The 23,744-nt window shown below is 32.6% G+C and overlaps 2 protein-coding genes across 4 annotated transcripts in view; both read right to left on the bottom strand.

The window, feature by feature from the left end:
- Positions 1-12,431: 12,431 nt before the first annotated feature.
- On the bottom strand, positions 12,432-14,653 carry LOC108333363 (uncharacterized). Its single transcript, XM_017568782.2, has 2 exons — positions 14,476-14,653; positions 12,432-12,998 (listed from the first exon to the last, which is right to left on the bottom strand). Exons 1-2 carry the CDS (start codon positions 14,598-14,600, stop codon positions 12,749-12,751), a joined length of 375 nt encoding a protein of 124 aa, XP_017424271.1. The 5' UTR covers positions 14,601-14,653; the 3' UTR covers positions 12,432-12,748.
- A 3,014-nt stretch (positions 14,654-17,667) lies between these two features.
- The window catches only part of LOC108334387 (citrate synthase, mitochondrial), a 58,615-nt gene continuing 52,538 nt past the window's right edge, over positions 17,668-23,744 (bottom strand). For all 3 annotated transcript variants that reach the window (XM_052871221.1, XM_017570203.2, XM_052871220.1), the window contains exons 7-20: positions 23,597-23,710; positions 23,377-23,440; positions 22,820-22,902; positions 20,884-20,933; positions 20,732-20,809; positions 20,413-20,541; positions 20,171-20,213; positions 19,917-20,003; positions 19,573-19,677; positions 18,930-19,037; positions 18,757-18,807; positions 18,378-18,451; positions 18,225-18,276; positions 17,668-18,142 (exon numbers count right to left, since the gene is read on the bottom strand). In XM_052871221.1, the coding sequence (XP_052727181.1) occupies positions 18,050-18,142; positions 18,225-18,276; positions 18,378-18,451; positions 18,757-18,807; positions 18,930-19,037; positions 19,573-19,677; positions 19,917-20,003; positions 20,171-20,213; positions 20,413-20,541; positions 20,732-20,809; positions 20,884-20,933; positions 22,820-22,902; positions 23,377-23,440; positions 23,597-23,710 (1,131 nt within the window). In that variant the 3' untranslated portion in view covers positions 17,668-18,049. The remainder of the gene's footprint in view (positions 18,143-18,224; positions 18,277-18,377; positions 18,452-18,756; positions 18,808-18,929; positions 19,038-19,572; positions 19,678-19,916; positions 20,004-20,170; positions 20,214-20,412; positions 20,542-20,731; positions 20,810-20,883; positions 20,934-22,819; positions 22,903-23,376; positions 23,441-23,596; positions 23,711-23,744) is intronic.

Below are 23,744 nucleotides of genomic sequence, written 5' to 3' on the forward strand. Positions count from 1 at the left end.
CACACGTTTTATTATAAAAGTCAAAATGTAAGTTACTGCTGTCAAAATTTAGCCACTAAACAAAACCCTAATATTATTCTTAAATTATATAAATTGCATACTCTTCAGTAAGTCTTGTCGTTTTGATGCAGGTGACAATTTTTTTCAATAATTAATAAAATTATATCGTAAACTCAAGCTCGATGATAATAATTAAACTAAAATATATGGATAAAATAATCAACAGTTCGTTAGAAAACATAATATACATCATTTGGTATGATGTAAAATATAAATTGTGTCTTTTTTTTTTGCTTTAAATTATATTAAAAATTACATTTGATATACATAATTAAGTCAGACGTAAAATTAACATTTATGTTCATGTTTTAATTTACTTAAAATTTTCGTTTCACAAATTGAACCAAATTTGAATAATTTGAGTTTTAGAAGATCTTGTAACATAGAACGCTCCGTATTCTAAACACTAGCGTATAAAATATAAAAAAACAAACACATTATTAAAAAAAAGTATGAAAATTAGATAATTATTTTAAGTTGAGAAGTTACGAAATATTTTTAAATAAAAATGGTATAATTATGTATTTATATCTTTTATATCTTTTTGTACAAAAGTAAGATAAAAGGTAAAATAATTTTGTTAAAGAATAACATCAGATACCGCTTCTTTTACATAAAGATTAAGATAATACCAAATTATATTAAATTAATCTTATTATTTGAAACATATTTTATCTTTGGTAGCAATTATTCCAAGAAATATCGTGATATCGTAAATCAATTAAATTATAAAGGTATGTATCACAAGTTTACCGGATAATCCGGTCCAAAGTTTATCCACACTAATATATTTTCTAATTAGAATTAATTTTCAACATAATTATTACTGGTATTTAAACATGTCATATGTACACAATAGATATCTGCACCTATCACTAAAAATCATAATTCATATGAATTATATTTTAATTTTAGGATAAACAAGTTATGTTATTCTTAATAGTAAATAATGTAATATACAATAAATTTAGAATATGAATATTAAAAATAAGGTTAAATTAGTTGTTTGATGTTGAGATAATTTAAGTAGATCTTCTCAATTAACTCTATTTTTTGAAAAATTAATTCAATAATCAATTAGTAGTTTTTTTTTATTTTTTTGTAATGTGTTAAGTCAATATTATGTCATGTGACATTATTAGTGTCATATAACAGCAACAATATCATAGATGAGTATTAATGTCAGTGTCAACAAGTGTAGTCTTATATTCAATTTATTCTCTATATTTTTTATATTCAACAATTTAAGTTTAATAATTAAATAATTAAAAAAAACTAAAAGTATTCTTTTCTCCTATATCTTTATTAGGAGTGTCAAAACGAGTTGGGCTCAACCAACCGGTCCGCCAGCCCAACATAAAAAAAAAGGTAGGTTGGGTCACATATTTGAACCCATAAGCTCGGAGTAGCCTGACCCGCCAACTCGTTGGATGACAATGTGGGCCAACCTGTAGCCAATTTGCAACCTATTTTAAATGTGTTATTTTTTTCTTTATTCACTCACCTAAAGACCTACAAATAGAAACAAAACAACACTCGTCTTTCCAATTTGAAACTCAGTGGCAAGACTCCTTAATAGCAAGGCTCACCTACGACAACATAGGTCACCCACGGTAGCGAAGTTCACGCATAATGGTCACAAGTTTGTTTCTCTTCTTTGATTCCTTTTCTAAGCTTCTTCTTCCTATTACAAGACTTTATGACTCCTTCTCCAAGTTGTAGGCACCAAGCAAGAAAGATTGTCCAAGGGGAAGCAAATGAGTTTGAACCAAAAAAAAGAAGAAATATATGGAATTTTAAACGGTGAAAACACAAGACATTAAGGAAAAACAACACTACACAACACGGAAATACAAGGGAAACAAGATACTCAACTCTTGAAGACCAAGATGATTAAAGTTCTTGACACCCAATGATGGCTCCTCCTCCAAGCTATAGGCGTCAGGCAAGTAGGAAGGTATAAGGTGGGTACAAACGCTATATAAAAAAGGTGTGCTATAGTTCAATGATGGTGGTGTTTAAGTGCAATCAATAAAGGTTAGGCTAACTCTCAAGGAAGAGTGGCTAAAGGAAACCTAGATATATACCAAGAAATTTGGTAGCATTCACTTACTAATCTCAAAAGGTAGTTGTTACAATGTGAGAAGGCCTATACTTATATACCAAGAAATCCTAGATATGTCTCACAAAAAAGAGAGTAAAACCCTAATTTACTCTAGCTTGGGGGCCAAGAAAGAGTCATGTGTTAAAGGATACTTGCCAAGTGGCAAGAGCATCATGCACCAAAGGTGCAAAAGACCATTACGCTTTCACACTTAGAGAGCAAGCTAGGCACATATGTAGGGTTGACTCATTTAGTTCACAACCCTAGACCCAAAACACTACATTATTATCCCAAGGCCCAAAGAAAACCCTATACCATTGGTCCATAATACAAGGCCCAAAAGAAACATACTTTATTAATTACAATAAATCATTGGTCCAAGAGAATAAGAACTTTGGTCCACTTATCTCAAATGAAGCTCACTCTTCTTGTATGTGCTTGGTCATATCTCTAATGATTGGTCCCTTGGTTAGGGGGTTTGTCATCATCCCCTCCATCTTGAAAATTATTTGTCCTTAAATCTTCATGTTTCTTCATGACAACATTCCTCTTGCTTTTGTTTATGTTTGGTCTTATTCCTCCTAGATCAAAGACCTTTCTACGATAAACATAAGACAAGATAATTGTTGGATGAACAATTATCCAAAGCATGTAACTCCTAATGATCATAGGCCTTTTATCAAGTGAATAATAATGGTACTTATTTTTAGGAGCATTTTCTTTTAATTCCTTGTTTGTCTTGTGTTGAATCCATGTAATTTTGGAGTGACTTCCTTTTACAACACAAGGTTCATTATGGTCTTGACTTTATTCTTCCTTAGAGGATGAATGAAAAAGGATCTATTTTGGCTCTTTACATAAGCTTTTTGCCCCTAAAATGATGGCTCTCTTGTTAGGGCAGTCATTTGACTTTTGTTTTCTACTTTGACACTTAGAACATTTGATTTCACTTATGTGTGTGGAAGTGTCTTTTGTTTTCTTTCTATCTTTTTCTTCATCTATTTTATTCCTAATTTGCACTTGATCCTCTATCACTTGAGAGAGGTTATAGGGTGAAACATAAACTTTCTATCAATGTAGTGAATGTTATCTCATTGATAAGGCCATTGTGCATGGTTTTCTTGTCAAATTGTCAACAACCTTCCCAACAAGATATGATACTTCCATAGGAACTATGTCACAAAAAGCACATTATCCTCATATTTTCCTATAAAGAACTTGATCGTCACTTGTTGATTAATTATCATCTGTGAGGATGAAGATATGACTCCTAGTGTTATGTGTGAGCTTGATGTGCAGGAAAGGAAAACATAATTTAATTAAGATAATGGAAAAGTGGAGAAAAAAAACCACAATGATGCTATTTTTTCTTTTCAAAGTCATCAAAATAGAACAAATTTTTAAAAAATTATGAAAGTCAACTAGTCGTGTCAATGTAGCATGACTTCACTATGAAGAAGTCATGCCAATGTGATATGAATTTAGTTTAATGCATTGTTAAAGTTAAAGTCGTGTTAAATTAGCAACACTTTAGTTCAATGTATTTTAAATTGAAGTTGTACTAAATTGACACAACTTTAGTTCAATTTTGGTATAAGTGATGTGAAGTTGCCACGATTTCAACTTTAAAAATAATTTAAACTAAATTTATGTTATCTTAACATGATTTCTTTACAATAAAACCATGTTTTCTTGACATAACTTATCACTTTTGTAACTTTTTTGAAATTTATTCCATTTCGATAATTAAAAAAGAATTACCCTAAAATGGTGCTTTTGTCAAAAAGTAGGTGCATCGTCCGATCATATTAATGAAGAGTATTTTAAATGGGGCAGGTGTATGTTGAGACTTTGGCAAGTGTACCAAATCGTTTCAAGTAATAAATCGATAAGATCGAATACCGTTTTCCAAGAGACTCGTGTCACCAAACAATCGTGTAATTTCCAACTAACTTAGATTAAAGAATGATTCCATAATTTGGATTTTTGTGCAATTAAAGTAAACATGCAACATAAATATAAAAGTGATCTTAGATACTCAAATACTTGGAAAATGAAAAGATTAGAAATGATATGGAATGGTATTGTTCGGTGTATGATTTCACCTACTTCACTCTTATGTATGATAAATCACTTCCTCTTCATTAATATGCCAATGTCAAGCTACTAATTTACTCAAACCCAATCCCTTGGTAGAGAGAGCCTAGACTTCCTCATTAGGCTCTAATCCCTTAGAAAACCTAACGATTATTTCCGCATTTAGAATTGAGATTTAAGACAACCAAAAGTCCTAGTTCTATCTCTAGATACTATTTCCTTTAAGTGTTTAATCAATTTCCAAGTTCACCCAACATTTCCCAATATCAAGCAAACCCTAAAATCATGCCATGGGTAGCAACTTCACAATAAGCATTAAGAGAAGGAATTAAACACTAACAACCAATGAAAGAGGCATATATTCATTCAAAACACAGTAGTTTACATAAGAGTTCAGTGGCTACATCAATCCCCCAATAACAAAGAAACTAGTTCTCCATGGATGGAGAGCTTGAGCTTACAAACATGGTGGAAATGGAAGAAGGAAGAAGACCCAAGGGTGAAGAAGGACTGTTCCCACAGCTCCTAGCTCGCCTCCAAGAGCTCCAAATGAGAGAAATCGTATTTGGGCAGCCAAAGATCCAAATCCCTTCGAGTTTCAGCCCTAAATAGACCAAATTTGTCACATTAGCATCGCCACCGCTCAACTGCACCCCAGCGGCAGCATTCCAGTAACAGAGCGCTCAGCTGCACGTTAGCTGCACCCCAACGACAAAATGACTTTTTCGAAAAATTCTTCCACTCACCTGCACCACTCATCTTCTTCCTCAGAACCAAAACCTTTCATTTTCTCTAACTTCTCTCTAAAACCAGTTCACCTTCTCTCTACTGTAACTCACCATCTCCTTCTCCGATCACGTTTCAGAACCGTAGAAACGTTCCTGGAGACGTGAGCGTCATTTTGATCCGAACAGAATTTGGAACGGAACTGGTAAGTCCTCATTTCTAAGCGTTCGTCTTTTTGGTTTCATGCGAACCCTAGTTCTGGTTGCATGCATGGGTTCTAGGTCTGAGTTATTCTGATTTCTGGTGTTTTAGAGTAAGTGGAAATTATTGAGCGAAACCTGAGGGTAGGACGTTGTTAGAGGAAGCGCTAAATCTTGCTCTTTGGGAGTACACTGCTATCCAGGTAAGGGAAGCTTAATAATTTAGTTTATACGTATATGATTGTGTGCGAGCATGATAGAAATAGAATGTATGAGATGTATGCTGTGGTTGAATCTGCCTGAACGATCGCTGTATGCCTGAGTGAATATGCTATGTGTGGATTGATATGTATGAATTAGATACTAGTTGATTTTAGTATAGTATGAGTGATTAATATAAATTCTATAAAGTATGTGAATTAAATGATGAATCTGAAATTATAAGAATCATGAATTGTATGATAAATGTTGAGTTAAAATAGATGAAAAATCTGAATCTGATAAGCCCTTCTATGATAAAATACGTTCGTCATCGTACGGTCCTATACCGTTCGGTTTCCAGTCAACTGTTTAAAAAGGAATTCTTTTATTTGAAAAGAGTTCTGAAATTTAACGAGCGTCCTGTGAAACATTAAGTTGAGCGTTCGTCCTAAGTAGCGCTCGGTCTTATATTGAGCGTTCGTCCTAAATAGCGCTCAGTCTTATATTGAGCGTTCGTCCTAAATAGCGCTCGGTTTTACACCAAGTGTTCATCTTAAGTAGCGCTCGGTCTTATATTGAGCGTTCGTCCTAAATAGCGCTCGGTTTTACACCAAGCGTTCGTCTTAAGTAGCGCTCGGTCTTAAAATGAGCGTTCGTCCTAAATAACGCCCGATTTTATATTTAGCGTTCGTCCTGAGAAGTGTACGGTCTTATACCGAACGCTCGTCCATACCTTTGAATTTCAGAACGTACGTAAATAGCGTTCGTCTCAAATTATCAGTAAATGATTATTCGCTTTCGGTCATTGACTGGTGGTTGATCCTGTTAAACACTTGTTCTCAGAGTACTAAATATTCGTCTTGTTGTATCTTTATTCTTTTGAATTTATTCTAAGGTCTTTAAATCCAAATTATTCTGAATCATTTATATTATATCGCTAAGAGTCGGTTCATTTAACTGATTCTTGCGAAAGTCACGTTCGTCCTCGTTGTGAAGAGGATTGAACGCTCGTCTTTTTATGGAAGTGGAACATAGAATGAAAATGTAAATAAAAGGAAGTATTAAGGTGTGCGAACCCTATAATAAGTGAAAATATGATTTTGGTATTTGAACGAGCGTTCCATGGAGAAACGACTCTGATATATATATTGAACATTAATTTTGGTAAAGTATGACTGTGGATAAGTTAAGACTCGCTGTCTATCCTGATGTTCCGTGAATACTATCTTCATGTAGAGGAAGTATGTCATGTGTGGGAACGGCAGGAGGTCCTTAGTCCATAAGTTAACATGGGCGACGTAAGAACGGACTGACCTCGAGTGGCAGCTGTTTGGTGTATCCCAGTTACTACACCACTCGGGTGCAAGGACGCTTGTAACTACACAGATTCATACAGTCCGGACGGTCGGTCTAGTATATATATATTTATATATTGGATGTGGTTATATATTGAAGTTATGTGTTTGTTTGATTTGAAATGTTGATGAATATGTTGAAGTATGAATTAAATTACTTAAGCTTACCCTTTCGTTTTCCTTGTGTTGTCGCCTTGTATATGTACGTTCGTCCTGTCCTTGCAATGATCATCCGTGTGGATGTGAGCAGATGGAGGTGCGTCACTTGAAGAAATGCTAGAAGAAGAAAATTTGGAAGACGCTAACATGGTGGATGTGGAAGTTAAAGCTGAGCCTTAGAGCGCTCGCATGTGTATTTAGTTTTATTAAGTTTAATTGTGGACGTTCGGTCATAGTTTTGTAAGACCGTTCGTCTCTGAACTTCTGTATTTATCGCGCTCGTTATTTCTGTATGATCATGCCGTTCGACTTTTTACGCTCGTTCGGTTTAATTGTAAGACTGCACTGTTTTATTAGCTTAATGTAATTAATTCTGATTATGGTAATTACTATATTTTGGGATGTTACATTAGTGGTATCAGAGCAGTTTTGTTCTCTTAAAGGACACTGTAGGTTATGAGTGCACTGTGTTTTGCTGTGTGCTTAATACGTGTTTAAAATGAGTTATTTTTCTCAACTCTTTGCATGTAACTAACGTTCGTTTTTCTCTGTGTCCAGAGAACGAATGGCACCTAGACTCCCTCCTCCACCTCAACCTACTGAACCAGATGCGTCCAACAACGCTAGGTTGTTGGAGACGGTGATTGACCGATTGCAGCAACAAAACACGACTTTAATGGAGCAAAACATTAATATTATTCACTTCATTTAATCTTTTTTTTTATTTCCTCCCTACACCTTTTTCATCTAATTTTTTCACTAACCTTTGGTATTATTATTTTTTTCATTTATTTTTAACACTAATTCTTTTATTTCTTCCACTCACTTTTTTAAATTATATTTTATCCATCTATTTTCTCTATCCATCTTTTTTGTTATTTTTCTCTTTAAATTTTTCAACATCTAATTTCTCCACCTACCTTTTATATTAATTTTTTTCATTTATTTTCTACACTAACTTTTTTCTATTTCTTCCACTATTTTTCTGAATTATATTTTATCCACCTATTTTCTCAATCCGCATTTTTCTTATTATTTTTTCTTTGAATTTTTCTTCACTAACTTTTTATTATTATCTCTTCCTTCCACTTTATTCATCTAATTTCTTCACAACTTTTTATATTAATTTTTCTTCACTCATTTTATCTCCTAATTTTTCTACTATTTTTTTATTATTTTCTTCATCCATTTTTTATTTAATTTCTCCATTTTTTATATTAATTTTTTCTCTATTCATTTTTTCTACACTAAATTTTTTATTTCTTCTACTATTTTCTTAAATTATATCTACCTACTTTGTCTATCTATTATTTTTTTAATTATTTTTCTCCACCAATAGTACACAATCATACTAGTGATCATTGACAAATTATCAAAGTATGTTGACTTTGCTCCTTGAAGGCTGATTACTCAGAAACTTTGATGAAGTCACTGGTGAAATTACATGGTTCCCTATTACTATTGTTTCACAAGCTAATTTTGGCAATTTAACTAATGTTGTCTGATTAATTTAACTAAAGGATTTGCAAAACCTTTGATAAACTGAACTAGCAACAAAGAATTACCAACTAGCATATTTGGAAAAAAATAAGTTTTCAACCAATTCCAAATTTTAACTGTAGCAGCACAGTAAAAAAAACAAATGCAGTATTGATTCTTCACTATTACCACAGAAAGAGCATACAGAACACATAAAAATACCTCTATGCTAAACATCAGAGTCATTGGGAAACCTATGTTGGGAACTTTTGAGACGTGAAAGAAGTGTTTAAAAATTGGGAGAGGTTGGAAGATTTTGAGAGAAGGAAAGACTTGTTGAATTCAATGCTTCTCACTTTTTGGCTTGATTACAAATGATACAATCATCTCCTATTTATACTAATGGCACCTTCTCAACGAATACCAATAGTTAAGATCTTGCCACTACAACATTAATCTAAGGGTCATTATTCATTCTCTAGAGATTTCTAAAACATTCATAAAATTCTAAACTTATCTAGAGACATCTTATAGATAAACATCCCTAGATATTTTTGTACATCATTCTAGAATCTTCTAGATAGAATTTTTTTAGAATTCTATTTGGGCTTTTTCTAATATTGGGTTTTATCTTTTAGGACCAAAACACAAAATCAATTTACATTTCAACACCCCTCTTAAACTTGATTTTTTACTCCAAGTAAACTTCTCAACTTCATAAAGACTTCTTTCTTCAGCGATTTGGTGAAGATATCTGCTACCAGATCATGTATCTTCATGTATTCCATTTGCACATCCCACTAGTACAAAAACAGCATACAACGTCGAATATTTTTGCCTTTTAACGATGCATTCGAGTTCGAGGTCATAGCGGGAGACGTAAGTTTGAAGTCGAATTTAAAAAATTCGACGTTACGTTGAATTTTGTTAATATTCAACGTTAATCAATTTTTTTTTGTTTTTTTAATTAATTGTGATCCTTTTTTACAACTCTACGATACCTGAAAAGCAAAGAAAGAACAAATTTCAGTTTTTGGTATTTTATAAAGCATGAACTATGAATGTGTAGTGTAGTATCAACAATAAACAATAATAACCAACAACAAACAAGTTCAATCAAACAACAACAACAAACAAGTTCAATCAAACAACAACAACAAACAAGTTCAACCAAACAACAACGTTAAACAAGTTCAACAAAAAAAACAACAAACAAGTTCAACAAATAAGTTCTTCAAAACGAAAACGAAAACTAACCTTCAAAAGGTGAGTTCGTCGGAATAAAGTTTCGTCACCAGTGAGAGAGAAAGCAAAATGCACATACAAAGGACAAGAGCACGAAAATAATCGGTTAAAACAAACAAAAATCATACATAAAGTAATTAATTCACATGCACTTGTATCAAATGAAAGAAAGATTACATGTGATGCTCGTCAAACTTTGTTCAAGAAAAGTTTGAGAAAAGAAGAGGGTATCGCGCGCTAAGATAAAGTGAATAAATTTTCAATCTCGCGTTCAAATTTTTATTGAATTCACTAACCTTTTGACGTTGAATTTAAAAGTCATTCAACGTTTTATATCTTTTACGTCGAATTACAATTCTAAATGACGTTTAATAATTGATTATTTACAAAAATGTCACCGCTCATTTTTAACGTTGGTTATTCAGTGGTTGAACGTTGAACGCGTGACGTTATACGCTGTTTTTGTACTAATGTCCTTGTTGCTGATGCATTCTAATGTAACGGTAACGGGTGTGGATGTGCTTACTTCGATCATGGAAGACTGGGTTTTTTGCTAGCTATTGTCGACTTGTTGTCCAAGAAAATCTTTGTTGGCTCCACTTGTGGCAAGCTTAACTCCTTCAATAGATTTTGTAGACAAATAGCATGGCAAACACATGAAGTTGCAGTTACATACTCTGCTTCACATGTAGAAAGAGTAACAATAGGCTGCTTCTTGGACATCCAAGTAAAGGTTGTGTCTCCCATGTAGAACACAAATCCACTTGGGCTCTTTCGATCATCCATATCTCCACTCCAATCTCTATCACTATATCCAACAAGCTTGTAATCGTTAAAAATGGAGTATTATAAGCCAAAACTTGTCGTACCTTTTATATATCGAAGAATCCTCTTCGCAAACTTGAAGTGAGTAGTTGTTGGAGCTTCCATGTAGCGACTCACGACTCCAACAACATAGAGAATGTCTGGTCTTGTACAAGTTAAATAATGCAAACTTCCAACAAGACTTTTATAGAGGGTTGGATCCACTTTTTCTCCCTCTTCATCACTCAACTTAATGTCGCATTCCATAGGAGTACCAATTGGATTAACATCACCCATCTTGAACTTCTTGAGGAGGTCTTTCGCCACCAATCTTGCCTTGTATCTTTGAACTTCTCCTTTGGAATCCTTCTTTGCTTTGTAGACCCACTTGACACCAATTGCTTTTACTCTTTTGGAAGTGAGACTAACTCCCAAGTATCATTCTTCTTTATTCCCTCGATCTCTTCATCCATTGCATTTCTCCAACTCTTCTTTTCAATTGCTTCATGGAAGTTCATGGGCTCAGAGTCTGTAAATAGACAAAATAAGGTAACATTGTCTATATTTTCAGTTACCTCATATATTTCTTGGAGACTTCAAAAACGTGGTGTTCTTTCACTTGAGCTTTCATCATCTTGAAGGGTTGTATTTGGTGAAGTGAGTGGAGTAGCAAATGCCTCTTCTGGTTGTTGTTGTTTTTCCATGTCATCTTCTTAACGCACGGAAAGAATGTATGGTCCTCACAGTTTGTCGACCAATCTCATTCTCCTTCTTCATCAAACACTACATTCCGACTAATGATTATTTTCCTTGTATCAGGATTATAGAGTTTATACCCTTTGGAGTTGGCGTCTAAACCAATGAAGATGTATTTTCACTTTTTTCGTCAAGCTTACTTTGTTTCTCATGTGGTACATGCACATGAGCTATGCTTCCAAAGACTCTAAGATGAGAAATACACAGCTTTCTTCCGTTCCATGCTTCTTGTGGTGTTTATCCACTAACGCTTCTTGTTGGAGAGCGGTTGGTTAGATAGACTACACATGCAACAACTTCAGTTTAAAATTTCTTTGGAAGTCTCTTGTTTTTAAGCATGCTCCTTTTCATCTCCACGACTGTTTTATTCTTCCTTTCAACCACTCCATTTTGTTGAGGGGATCTTGACACTGCCAATTGTCGTCTTATTTCATTATCTTCACAATACTTCTGAAACTCTTGATGTAAACTCTTCTCCACAGTTGGATCTCAAAGCTTTGATTAAAAGACCACTTTCCTTCTCAACATGGGTTTTAAATTTCTTAAAGTTCTCAAATACAAGAAATATACCATGTTTTTACGTGTGTTCTCTCTGTTTTCCAAACAAAAATGCTAGAAATTGAGGATGTCTTTTTATTTTTTTGACTCGTGTTTTCTCTATTTTCCAAACAAAATGCTAGAAATTGAGGACAGGTATTTTGACTTTGATATTGTAGTGACCTTAAATTGTCTGCTCTTATCCAAACATTTCAACTTTTTTTGAGTCCAAGGACATGTGTATCATAAATGGTTGTTCATAACAGAATATACAAATTTAGACTATAACACCATACTCAAAAATTGTGTTTTATATAAAAACCGAAAAGACTAACAGTAGCAAACACACATCCCGCTCCAAGGGGCGGCTTCACAGAAAGAAAGGGGATTTTGTGATACCTGCATCTATTATTAATAACATTATTTGTCTGTTGTTTTATTTCTTAATTATAAATTTGTCAAATTATTTTTAATTTATTTTCAGTGTTCAAATATTTGTGTAAAAACACACGTCAAACAACTCTCTTTTGTTCACTTTATTTTCTGTGCAAATCTTTTAAAAGAAAAGAAAGCAGTAATTTTGCGATAAAAAAATAGTAGTTGGAAATAAAAACAAGTATACGAGTCCCTAAACTTTTTTAAAAGACTGAATTAGGAATACCAGAATCTCTGCCGTGTTTCAAAATATCTAACCCAATGGATCTACTGTTCTCCAGAATATAAGTAGACATAAGCAAAAGAATAAGCAACTACAGAGTTCTTCAAAATATATACCAAAGTCAGCCCCAATGGAATCTATAACTAAAAGATGGTTGACAATACCCAGACGTGAACATAAGCTCTCTCCCACTTAAGACCAGCATTAGGAGTTGCCAATTCTGTTTCTTACCTTTACCAGCTTTTGGCTCACTTTAGCATGTTTAGCACTCAAATACTACTAAGTCAAAAAGCGTAGAAAGAAACTAAGACAAATCCATAAGGACTAATGCAGTGGCTTAAAACAAACACAAACATTATAATCAAATTTATTTTGGAGCAGGTGCAGTAACTATCAAACTTATCAGCCACGCTATAATGGACCAAATGCTCCAACAAACGACGAAAAGGACAAAAAATCCAGCCAAAATAGTAAGGAGAGGAGGACCCTGAGAAGCATTGCTAGTTTCATTTACATCTGATCCTTCTTTGGGTGATTTCCCATCTACAGAGTTAGGGTTTGTTGCGAACACAGTCAACAGCCTCTGATTCACTTTCAATCTCCTAAAAACTTTGCACCTGAATACAATCCAAACCAGAAGATATATACAGTTTCAGTCTGATGATATATTACAATAGAAATAAGATAAAACATTTGTGAGTAAAAAGGATACAATTATTACAACAATGTAGATAACACACACCTGTGGTAATTCAAGTAATATGATAGAATGGAAGAGGGGAGAGTTGTTTCATTTTAGGTAAAAATTTCTCATAATTTAATTTTTTTTTTTAAATACGAGGAACAGAAAGCACAACTAACAAGTAAACTTCCAAACATTATTTGTTCTTTTCTATAAATACTTTTATCATTTTCTGTTTTTAGAAATCCAAATTAACCCTCTCCTCTCTCCCCTCCCAAACTAACATACCCAACCATGCGCATCTAAGGTTTCTGTTAGAAGACTTACATACAGCTTAACTTTTTCAGATTTATCTTCTGACAACTCGTGCACGGGTTTGGAAGAGCTTATGACAATTTTTGGCTTACTTTAATAAACTCTCTGGATAGTTTCTGTAAATAACTTATAACTAGTATGAAAACAGTTTAGCCCAACTTCTTTTTCCACCATAAATATGTGCCTGTTCAATAACTTCAAAAGCCTCAGGTGCTTGCTTGATAAACAGGAGGATAGTGAGAAATCGTTTTATTAAAAAATAAGAAAAGGATTAAGATAAGAACCATTAAACAAAGCAAAGTCCAAGATTGTACAATTTGTCCAATAAAAATTGAAGAATGAAGAATCCAAGCCTCCACTTATTTATTTAGTGACAACCCCATATTTTTTTCATTGCCAAACAACAGAATTTTAAAGAAAACTTTGATGCAATTGCATATTTTCTTTTGGTATGGTTCTCCAATCAAAATTGAAGTTTCGTCTAGTTAAGTTGCATATATTAATGGTTTGCATTAAAGATAAATGTAGATTATCGATGTAAAACTTTAATTTTAATTGAAAAATAACACTATGTTCAGACAAAGGTTTTAGGTCTGCTCTTATTCATTAACTGACAGCCCACAAAAATTTAGAGACAAAACATATATGTAATCCCTAAAGTGGCTTTTGATAACGTTCTCTTATCAAATTCAGAGTTCTATCTCAGTAACTTCATAACAATGTTTGCTTAATAATGATCAATGTAGAACATCGAAATAAAACTACAATTCTCACCAACGAACAACACTAAAAGACTGCATCTAAGTTCTGCAAAAAAAACTAAACAAAAATAAGAAAGAACTCGCAGGATTTTATCACAACTATTCAAACCAACAACTCTGTTAGTTCAGCACACTGCAAAACCAAAAACTGGCTTCCACCGCCATATAGATGTCGAAATTAAAAAAAAAAAAAAACAGTATAAAGCGGAGAGCAATTTAAAACACAAACCGAGCAAATGCAAATAAAAATGTACAGAAAAGAACTACAGAACTAAGATGTAAAAATTAAGGATGAAGAGATAAAAAATTGAATGAAAAAGGTGAAACAGTGTGAACCTGAAGGTAGAAGAGGAGAGAGAGAATTTGAGAGGTGGAGCAATGGAGAGAAATTGAGGTGGCGAAGGAAACCCTAGTCTGAGCTGAGCCTGTGGTAGTGCTGCGTGTGAGATTCTCAGCGCCATATCACTCTCTCACTCTCACAAACACTCACACTCTACACAAAACAAACAAGGACCATCAAATTTTTAAATAAATATCTACACATTTATTTTCTGGTTTAAAATTTTTATGAGTTACTCATTTATCAGTGTCATTCAAGAAGGAGAATTGAAAGATATTATTTTTACAAGAATTGTCAAGCATCTTTAATTATCAATGTATCCCTTAACTTCTATAAGAATTTAAGTTGAAGGCAATAATAGTATTTTTTTTATAAAGAAATTGATTTTTAATTTTTTTAACTTCAACTTATCTCTTATAATAGAAATTTTTTGGTATAAATTTTTAGACTATAATTTTTTTTTCTAAGGTAATTATATTTTCTATTAAAAAATACATTTATAAAATAGAAAGATATAGTAAAATTATTATTTTATAAAAAATTGAGTATAGATGTTAAAAATCGTATATACAAAATTTTATTTTCGATGGAGAGAGATTGCGAGAAGAAAAGGTAAATGACTTTTTTTTTTTTAGTTTATGTATTCGCGCCGTTATTTCATTATAGCAAAGGTAAGATTATTTTATATGGTATTATATAAATTCTATCTATCTATATAATAGTATAGTTATGAGGATTTAATTATAATTTTATCCATTTAATCTTTATCATATGAGAAAATTAGTTATAACATACAACATGATAAATTTATTGTTTTGAGATTGTAATAATTTTTTCAAAACAATTTTTTTATCACATATCTAAAAGTCTGAATAGTAATAATTTCACCCTAAGTTAAAAAAAAATTACAAACACACAAATATATATATACACGTCTATATTAAAGAAAAATTTTAAAAATAAAATACCTATTATTTTACATATGAGTTTAATACTTTTATAATAAGTTAAAACATTGACAACCACTAATACAAAGATAAACTATCAAAAGACTTTATAAGAGATTCACAATTATATGCATTTTAAATAATAAACCACAATCATTTAGTCTTTTTCATCACATACATATATACACATGCATATGAATCACACACATCTATATTGGTAGGATATTTATCAAAGAATATATATATATATATATATATATATATATATAGACACCGATCAAACGACTCATATTAAGCATTATTTATCAGAGATTCAATACTTAATCCATTTTAGCACTTTTGGTATACAATCTCGGCTACATGGATTACAATGAATTTAAAGTACATCCTTATCCAAAATTCAACTTGTGTTTCGATTAACTGTTTCAAGCTCCATCATGTGATCTTGACTATACAATTAATCTCCTTGAATTTCATACCATTATATAACATAGTTCACTTGGCTTAGACCAACAGTGAAACTAAACAATTTCTATTACAATATATATATATATATATATATATATATATATATATATATATATATATATATATATATATATTCTTAATACTCAAACAATTATAGTTCAGATATTATTCCTCATTTGTGACCTCAAAATCACACTTCATGCAAGTGTCTCATTTCATGTACACACACATATCACTATGCACTGAATTAAAACAATAATCATTTAAACGCATAATCAAACACTTTTTTCTCATAAAACATATGTATACATAACAAATACAATCAAATAAGGTAAGTAAAAATCGTTTGCATGGAACCAGCAAATAATATTTCTACTTCAGTGAAAAATAATTTCTAAGCGAGGATATCAAATGAAACACTTAATAGAATGACTCAAACATACATTTGTTTAAACATATTTATCTTTGTTGAAGTGAAGTGTTAGATGATATTGTCATTTATTAGTGATTGAAGTCTTTAGTATTAACATATTGAAACTTAAACATAATTATCTCCTTCTATTTTCAAAATCATTAGACTTCTCATTTCAAAACTAAGTTAATTTATACATCTCGAGACTCGATAGAGTTCGAATTTTGGCAGATAAAGAGAGACCCTGTATTTTCTAATAGACTGAAAGGTCTAGATTTGACTTGATCATGGGAAACATCGGACACACACACAACTGATATTGCTTATAATTTTACATACTAAGAACATTAAAGACACATGTAAAGGATACTCTTCATTATTTGCAGTAGAGAACGTTATTTGCAGAAGAGAACGTTAGGTGAAAGTACAACTATTGTCCTTCAATATTTTTCATGTTATTAAGGAATTTCATATGCAAATGGGTCTCATGTTCTTCAGTTTCCTTCTAAAGAGTTTTACTCTTACATGTAATTCCTAATCTTTGGACCGAAGAGGTACTTTAATCTTACACACAAAATCGAGTCATGCTACAAGGATCTTTATAAGAAAGGTTCCATTTTGATGTTACTAACTAGAGCTTAACTAAAATAACTTCCTTTGACTTAAATTTATCGAGAGTTACTTAATTCGGGTGAGAATACCTCCAACTATTCTCGTATTCAATATTATAAAATAAATATTTATGATAAAAAATAGTAAGCTAATAATCTAGTTAGTTAATAAAAAAACTGTCTCTAGTACATATGAAAACAAACAATTACTAATAAAACGAAGAACATCATCGCTGCAATACTTTAATAAATGAAATTAGGATCCTTAGTCTTATGATAATTTATGGTAATGTAAAAAAGAACAAAAACATAGAATTGATAAAATCTACATAAATAATGCTAAGTCAAATCTTAAGATATTTTCTTTTCAATTTTACAGACCATATGCTCATCGTTTGAGTTCGCAACAGTGTCATAATCGGTAGCATTTTTTTATTTAAATTCAACTTCTTTAAAATGGATACAGATTAAATATATAATGTGTAAAAGAAACATTTAGTTCATAATTAAACAAAATTAATCGTCGATAGAGACATTTTAAAACACTCTTCAAACTAAATCAACGTCGTCATCATAATTTGCATAGTTCCAATCTCATAATTCCTATACAATACACCTAATGAGTCTATAATTACATGCATCAATGAGTAGAAAATTCATAAGAAAATGCATCCCGCTAATTTGAGAATACAAAACTCGCATTTGACAATACATTTTACGAATTTCAGCCGATAAAAGCATTGAAGAGTATTGAAAGAATAAAGTGCTGTCCTTTTTATTTTTTCATCGAGAAAGTTACATTCATCCATAGGGAAGGATCAAAGTATATAAGTGTTGTCGATCTTTGTCGAAAGCGTCATTCCAATTTAGAAAGAATACAAGGACACTAAATATGCCTTTATTCTTATATATGCTCCTTCATACCTAATAATTAGTTCATTCAAAAATGTGGAAACAACTTGAGGGTGAAAATCCACCCTAAAACCTAAATACAAAAATCTTCTAAAATAGAAACGATGGAGGAGGGCAATGAATATTGCTCATTACAAATCATACCAAACTTTTTAACTCAACAACACATCTAACGCAGTGTGTTTTAGTCATTATTAACAGAGAAACGGCGCTTTAAATTTCAGGATGATTTGGCACACAATTGCTCGAGCTTCTCCAGTGTGACACTCTTTGGCCTTTCAAGTGGCATTCCAAGAGCCCGATCCCATATCAACTGAAATCCATCAAAAGAGAAACGCTAACGCAATGTAACAAAAAGAGAAATATTAACAAGGAAACAATGGGGGACGACAGACCTGAGGACCAACTCCAAAGCTCCTCGATACCCCAAATAGAACAGTATAATAGCTGTCCACAACAATTTCACAAGTCATTAGATTCAGTTTTCACCCTAAATTAATTGAAAAAAGAAAACTATTTCAAGTCGAACAGGCGAGAAGTAACACTACTTTTCCTCAGTTAGACCATAGTAGTTCAGTAGCACTCCACTGTGAGCATCAACATTTGGCCATGGATTTTTAACCTACACGAAAAGGTTCAACCATATCAGCAATAAATTCCCACTAATAGTAAAGAGTGTAATGAGTACATTTATTATAGTTCAGCCTGTATCGAATTAAATGTGGGACACTACATGAAAACAACATGTGGCAAAATATAAAGCAAACAGATCCAACTTAGAATGTAAAGGATCAGATAAAAATAGTGACTGTCTACCATGGAAAAAGTCAATACTTGCATCATAATGAAACTATTCAAAGAGTGAACGAAGTTGCCAATAAATAATTCCATAAAAGGTATATTGAAAAATGAAAACATAAACATTACCTTGCCTAACTTAGTAAGAATAGGCGGCACAACCTCTTTTATTTTAGACACCTGAAAGAGTCACAGTCGCGTTAGATCATAAAGAAATTAAATCACAAGAAAAGAGAGTTGGTTGTGTAGCAAGAAAACACTCCAAAGCAAACACAATCTGGAATTAGGAAATAAGTGATTACCAACTGGAAAAGTGGATCATTAGGCAAATGCTTCAAAGCAAACTCCCTCTGGCACGTGTATCTTGGATCTGTCTGGCGCAGAACCCCATGCCCATATCCAGGCACAACCTGTAGATTCAAAAGTAAAAAGCCAAAGCCTATATTACCTTAGAAGTAGATGGTGGTATTCTCTCTAAATCATTTGGTGCAAAGATATACATATTATCACATACAAAAAACATACATTAATAAAGCATAATATGTTTATTACATATATCATTTCCTTATTTTGAAGGTCTACTAAAACCTCGATTAAATTTTCTAGTAGAAACTTCCCGTTAGGGAAGGCTTGTATTGTAAAAGAAAAAGTGTGGCTGGTGTATGCATGTGCAAATACATAAAAGGGAACTGAAGAACCATAATGCCCTTCAGCCAACATATGATTTTCCTCAGGAGGAAAACATTTTGAACACAAAACATTGGACACAGTGGCATGATTTTTTCAATCGATTTTCTTTTCATTTTTTGAAGTGTAATTCGTATCCTCAGCTCTTCCATAACAATTTTCATTACTTCAAACTTTATACAAAAATAAAAATTGAGCAAAACGCAAGTAAAATAAATCACAATTTAGCATCCAGATTCCTATCAGTTATGACATTACCTGGCCTTTACTCAATGTTTTATTAATGTAGTCAGCCAACTGCTCTGTACTTATGTTGGGAGTTCCAAACTCCGCAACTATTGACCTGATCCATCGGAGAACTTCCTGTAGCATCATAACAGAAGTGAACAAAATCAAACATATACGTATATGCATATAAACTGACTAAAGTAAACAGAACACAATATAATAGTAAAGCAGAAGTGTTACTAAAAATGGTAAAAATGTAGGTATGAGTAAAATTTAAAACCACATACGATTTCTGAACAGAAAGATGAACTAAAGAAAAGTTTATATCAGAAACAGAAAACTGATAAAAATGGAAAACCAAATAACAAAATTACCTGATTGGCCAAACCATGCAAGGGACCAGCTAAACCATTCAAAGCAGCCGCAAATGCAAGGTAAGGATCTGATAGAGGACTAGCGACCTGAGGGGTAAACATAGTACAGTACATTAAAAAAAACAATAAATATAAGAAAAACACAGGCCTTTACCACAGCCCAAGTGATTCATATTAAAAATACATGTTATTAGTATTTAATAAAGAAAAAATAGTACAGGATAGAAAGAGCTTGATTAAAGGAAGTAACTTACTAGGTGAGCTGTGTGCGAACTAACATTTCCACCTTCATGATCACTGTAAACAAAATTTTGGTAAAAAAAAAAATTAAACATTAGAAACTGCAATTGCCTGTAATTAGAAGAGAACTATACAACTTCTTACTATCAATGTATGTGTCATCATTAGCAAAATAACTGGGGTTGCTGTAATTGCAGGAGCCATATACAACTGATCATGATCATAAAACGGTCATCATTAGCAATGGAATGCAAACCTGTGGATGGAAATATAAAGCCTCATGAACTCCAGCATTTCTGGATCATCAAACCCTAACATATGAGCATAGTTTGCACCATAATCCAAAGAATCATCCAACGGTATGATTTTTCCATCCTTGTATTTCCTTTAAAATAACAAGTTAATTCAATCGTCAGATGCTAGTAGAAATCTGTCAATTTTGATCAAGTCATCACACAATATATGATATTATGATATCTCTCATTGTTCTTCTTTTGTGTGTGTGTGTATCATATAACACATCCCATAGAATATCAAATGTGTAATTTTGATTAGGATGGATATGCTTTACATACCGTCGATAAATATAAGCAGCAATGGCTGGCAATCGTGCAATTAAATTCAAGGTGTCCTCATAAGTTGGTTCCCAATACCTAAATCCAAGCAGTAAAACAGCTAGAGTAACATATAATGTTGGAAATAAAACAAACACCATTTAGAATTTTACCTTGCCTTAGCTATCCCACTCTCATAAGCTTTCTGAAACTCACTTTGCACCTGAAAAACGTAATGAATTGATTGTGAATCAATTGTTTCTATTTACAAGAAAAGGTGAAGAGAAACGATTATCATAGAAAAGAGGTTAGGAGCTTCTTAAACTTGTAAAGTGTGAGAATAGTAGGTGGAAAATCCTCTGATCTGTCCAGCTTAGAAATGAACAGATAGAGCCCACACTGTGACTAAAGAGGAATGATCTGAGGAAAACCCATAATGACCCAGATACATGCAATCTGGATTGATGAAACAAGTATTGATTGTCTGATTATTAATAGTTTATTGAACGTAGTTATAGACTCTGACATGTTAAAGGTGGGCAAACCACTTCCAAACAAAGGAATACGGGTTCCATTCAACTTAGATGTAAATTACTTCCAGAGTAGGATAAATGGATAAGAACATAGTGTTATAGTATCCAGGTACAACATGGAATTTGCCTTCCACCTATAGTTACTTCATGTCTTAAATCTCAAATCTTGAGATACCTCAAGAGTATCCTCCGTCCATCTTCCAAAGCCTGGCTGCTTCTTGATTCAGATTTCCCACCATCCAGAAATCCTTCTCACTAAGTGTAGACATCATTCCAGCACATTGAACATACACAGCTGTTACTGCTTTATTATAGCGGTTTAGAATTTAAGTTCAAATGTAAATAGATCCCCAAGCACCACAACCCTTATTGACAAGGATATTATCAATTAATTTCATCTTCTTTCATATTAAAAAGAAAGAGTCTAAATCTCAACAAAGATATTGAGAACAGTTTTAAATTAAAATCCTTTCAAAGATTGCTATCTGATTGATGGAAAAAGTTTTTGGCATTACTCTTCACATATGTTTGGTATATTAAATAATAATCTCAACAAAGGAAATAGCTTTATACACAGTTTTGGAGCTTATGATAAGTTTAATTTTTTAGTTAACTTTTGTTTTCCCATTGTATTTCACAACATCCTTGCCAAGGATATTTTTGGGAGGGTTGGAGATGGTGATATGAGGGTCGACAACAAGAGAACAATGGAGCTCCTAGGGATCATGATTTGATTATATTCCAAAGACATATACCACAACCCAATATTTTATGATACTCATCAATTACTTTATCCTTTGCAAAACAAACAACACCAAGCACCAGTATTACTCAAGATTATATCGTCTTAGATGAGGTTTTAGAAAGTGAATTTATTTCTAACTCAATCTTATAAAATTGACCCACAAGTCAAGATTTGCACTCACATACTATAATTTAGTCATATCTCTCTAATCGATGAGAGATCTCCAACACTCCCCCTCACACTAATGAATGGATATCTCAAGCGTGAAACTAGATATTCGTAGGTGGTTTGATAGCGACCTAATAAAGGGTGACACAACTCTAACAAACCTTATTATGATAGGCTCTAATACCATCTTAGAAAGTGGATTTAGGTCTAATTTAACCAACAAAATTGGTTTGAAAAAAGAGATTTGTACTCACTTATATACTATAATTTGGTCATATCTATACTTGATATGAAATCTCCAACAAGAGAGATAAGAACACAAGAAGCAAGCAACCACATATGGTTCATTGAAGATTATAGCAGCTCAAATTGAACCTTGCATAAGCACATGTTAGACATGTTAATCAAGAATTTCCAGTCAAATATAGCTTACAGTTATCAAATGATTTCCCTCCCATTTTCAGCTTTTTATGAGCAAAACTTTGATCCATTGTCATCCTAATGAAACTTTTTACAAAATTCTTTGCTCAGTCTTGATATCATTAAAGTATTAGCAAATTAATCAGATTGATAAACCAATTGAATTATAGAAGAAAAGTTATAGCTCAAAAGAACAGAGAGAAAACATAAATTAAAAGATCATGAAAGAATCTTTTGCTTGACCTGAAGTGCCATGACACCAGTTGTGAATTGAGTCATTGGATGAGCAGACACAGGTAACGCATCAATTGCCTTATAAGCATAATCTGCAATAAAAACTAATAATAAGTCCAAGAATAAACACAGACTCAAGTACAGAAGAAACAAGCCAGCAAATTTTATGTTAAAATCTTCTAGACACGTCTAGAGTGACATTTGAACAAGAGCAAAAGCAAAGGGTGAATGTTCACAACCCAGACAAAATGCAACAAAGCATGTCCATATATTTTACGTAACAAGCAGTTACAAATGTACAATTCGTCAAAAGAGAACCGAACATACAAAACAAAGACAATTGAGATGCAAGCCATAAGGTTCCTTTGCCACCACATTTCTGAACAACACACAAGCTACCTAGAGAGAATTTAAGTTATAATCATATATAATCCTGAACATATTATCATGCCCTATTAATGTTGTGTCAATTCACTTAATTGAGACAAACCATTATACCGAAATGATGAGTAACACGTAGCTTCAAGGTAATTATAACCAAGTTATGACAGCAAATGAAACTGAACCTGGGATAGTTGCACGACTTCGCAATTCCTGGGATAGTGAGTCAACTTGCTCTTTGTTTGGTATCTGTGACAAAGTGTATGAGTCAAATATTATACAACATAATCTTAACTGAGAGCAGATATTAAAACACCTTGGTACAAGGATTGCGCTATATTATGTCACAAATAAACAAAGTTCAAAATAATTAATTTGATTTGATTTTCTAAAAGGATTCCATACCTTTCCTGTCAATAGAAGCCACAGTACAGCCTCGGGCAAAGGCTCCCCACCAGGAAAAGCACCTGGAAGCTTTTTCTGGCATTCAGGAATGGACATTCCCCTAAAGCGAATTCCCTGTAAGACATAACAGGCTGCTCTCAGAGAACCC

This window comes from Vigna angularis, chromosome 11 (assembly GCF_016808095.1).
Source record: "Vigna angularis cultivar LongXiaoDou No.4 chromosome 11, ASM1680809v1, whole genome shotgun sequence".
Lineage (NCBI taxonomy): Eukaryota > Viridiplantae > Streptophyta > Magnoliopsida > Fabales > Fabaceae > Vigna > Vigna angularis.

Excerpts from the sequence above, each read along its gene's own strand:
- LOC108333363 (XM_017568782.2), bottom strand. The coding sequence starts at position 14,600 with ATGGCGCTGAGAATCTCACACGCAGCACTACCACAGGCTCAGCTCAGA. Across the intron at positions 12,999-14,475 it reads CTCTCCTCTTCTACCTTCAG|GTGCAAAGTTTTTAGGAGAT; the intron begins GTTCACACTGTT and ends GATTGTATTCAG.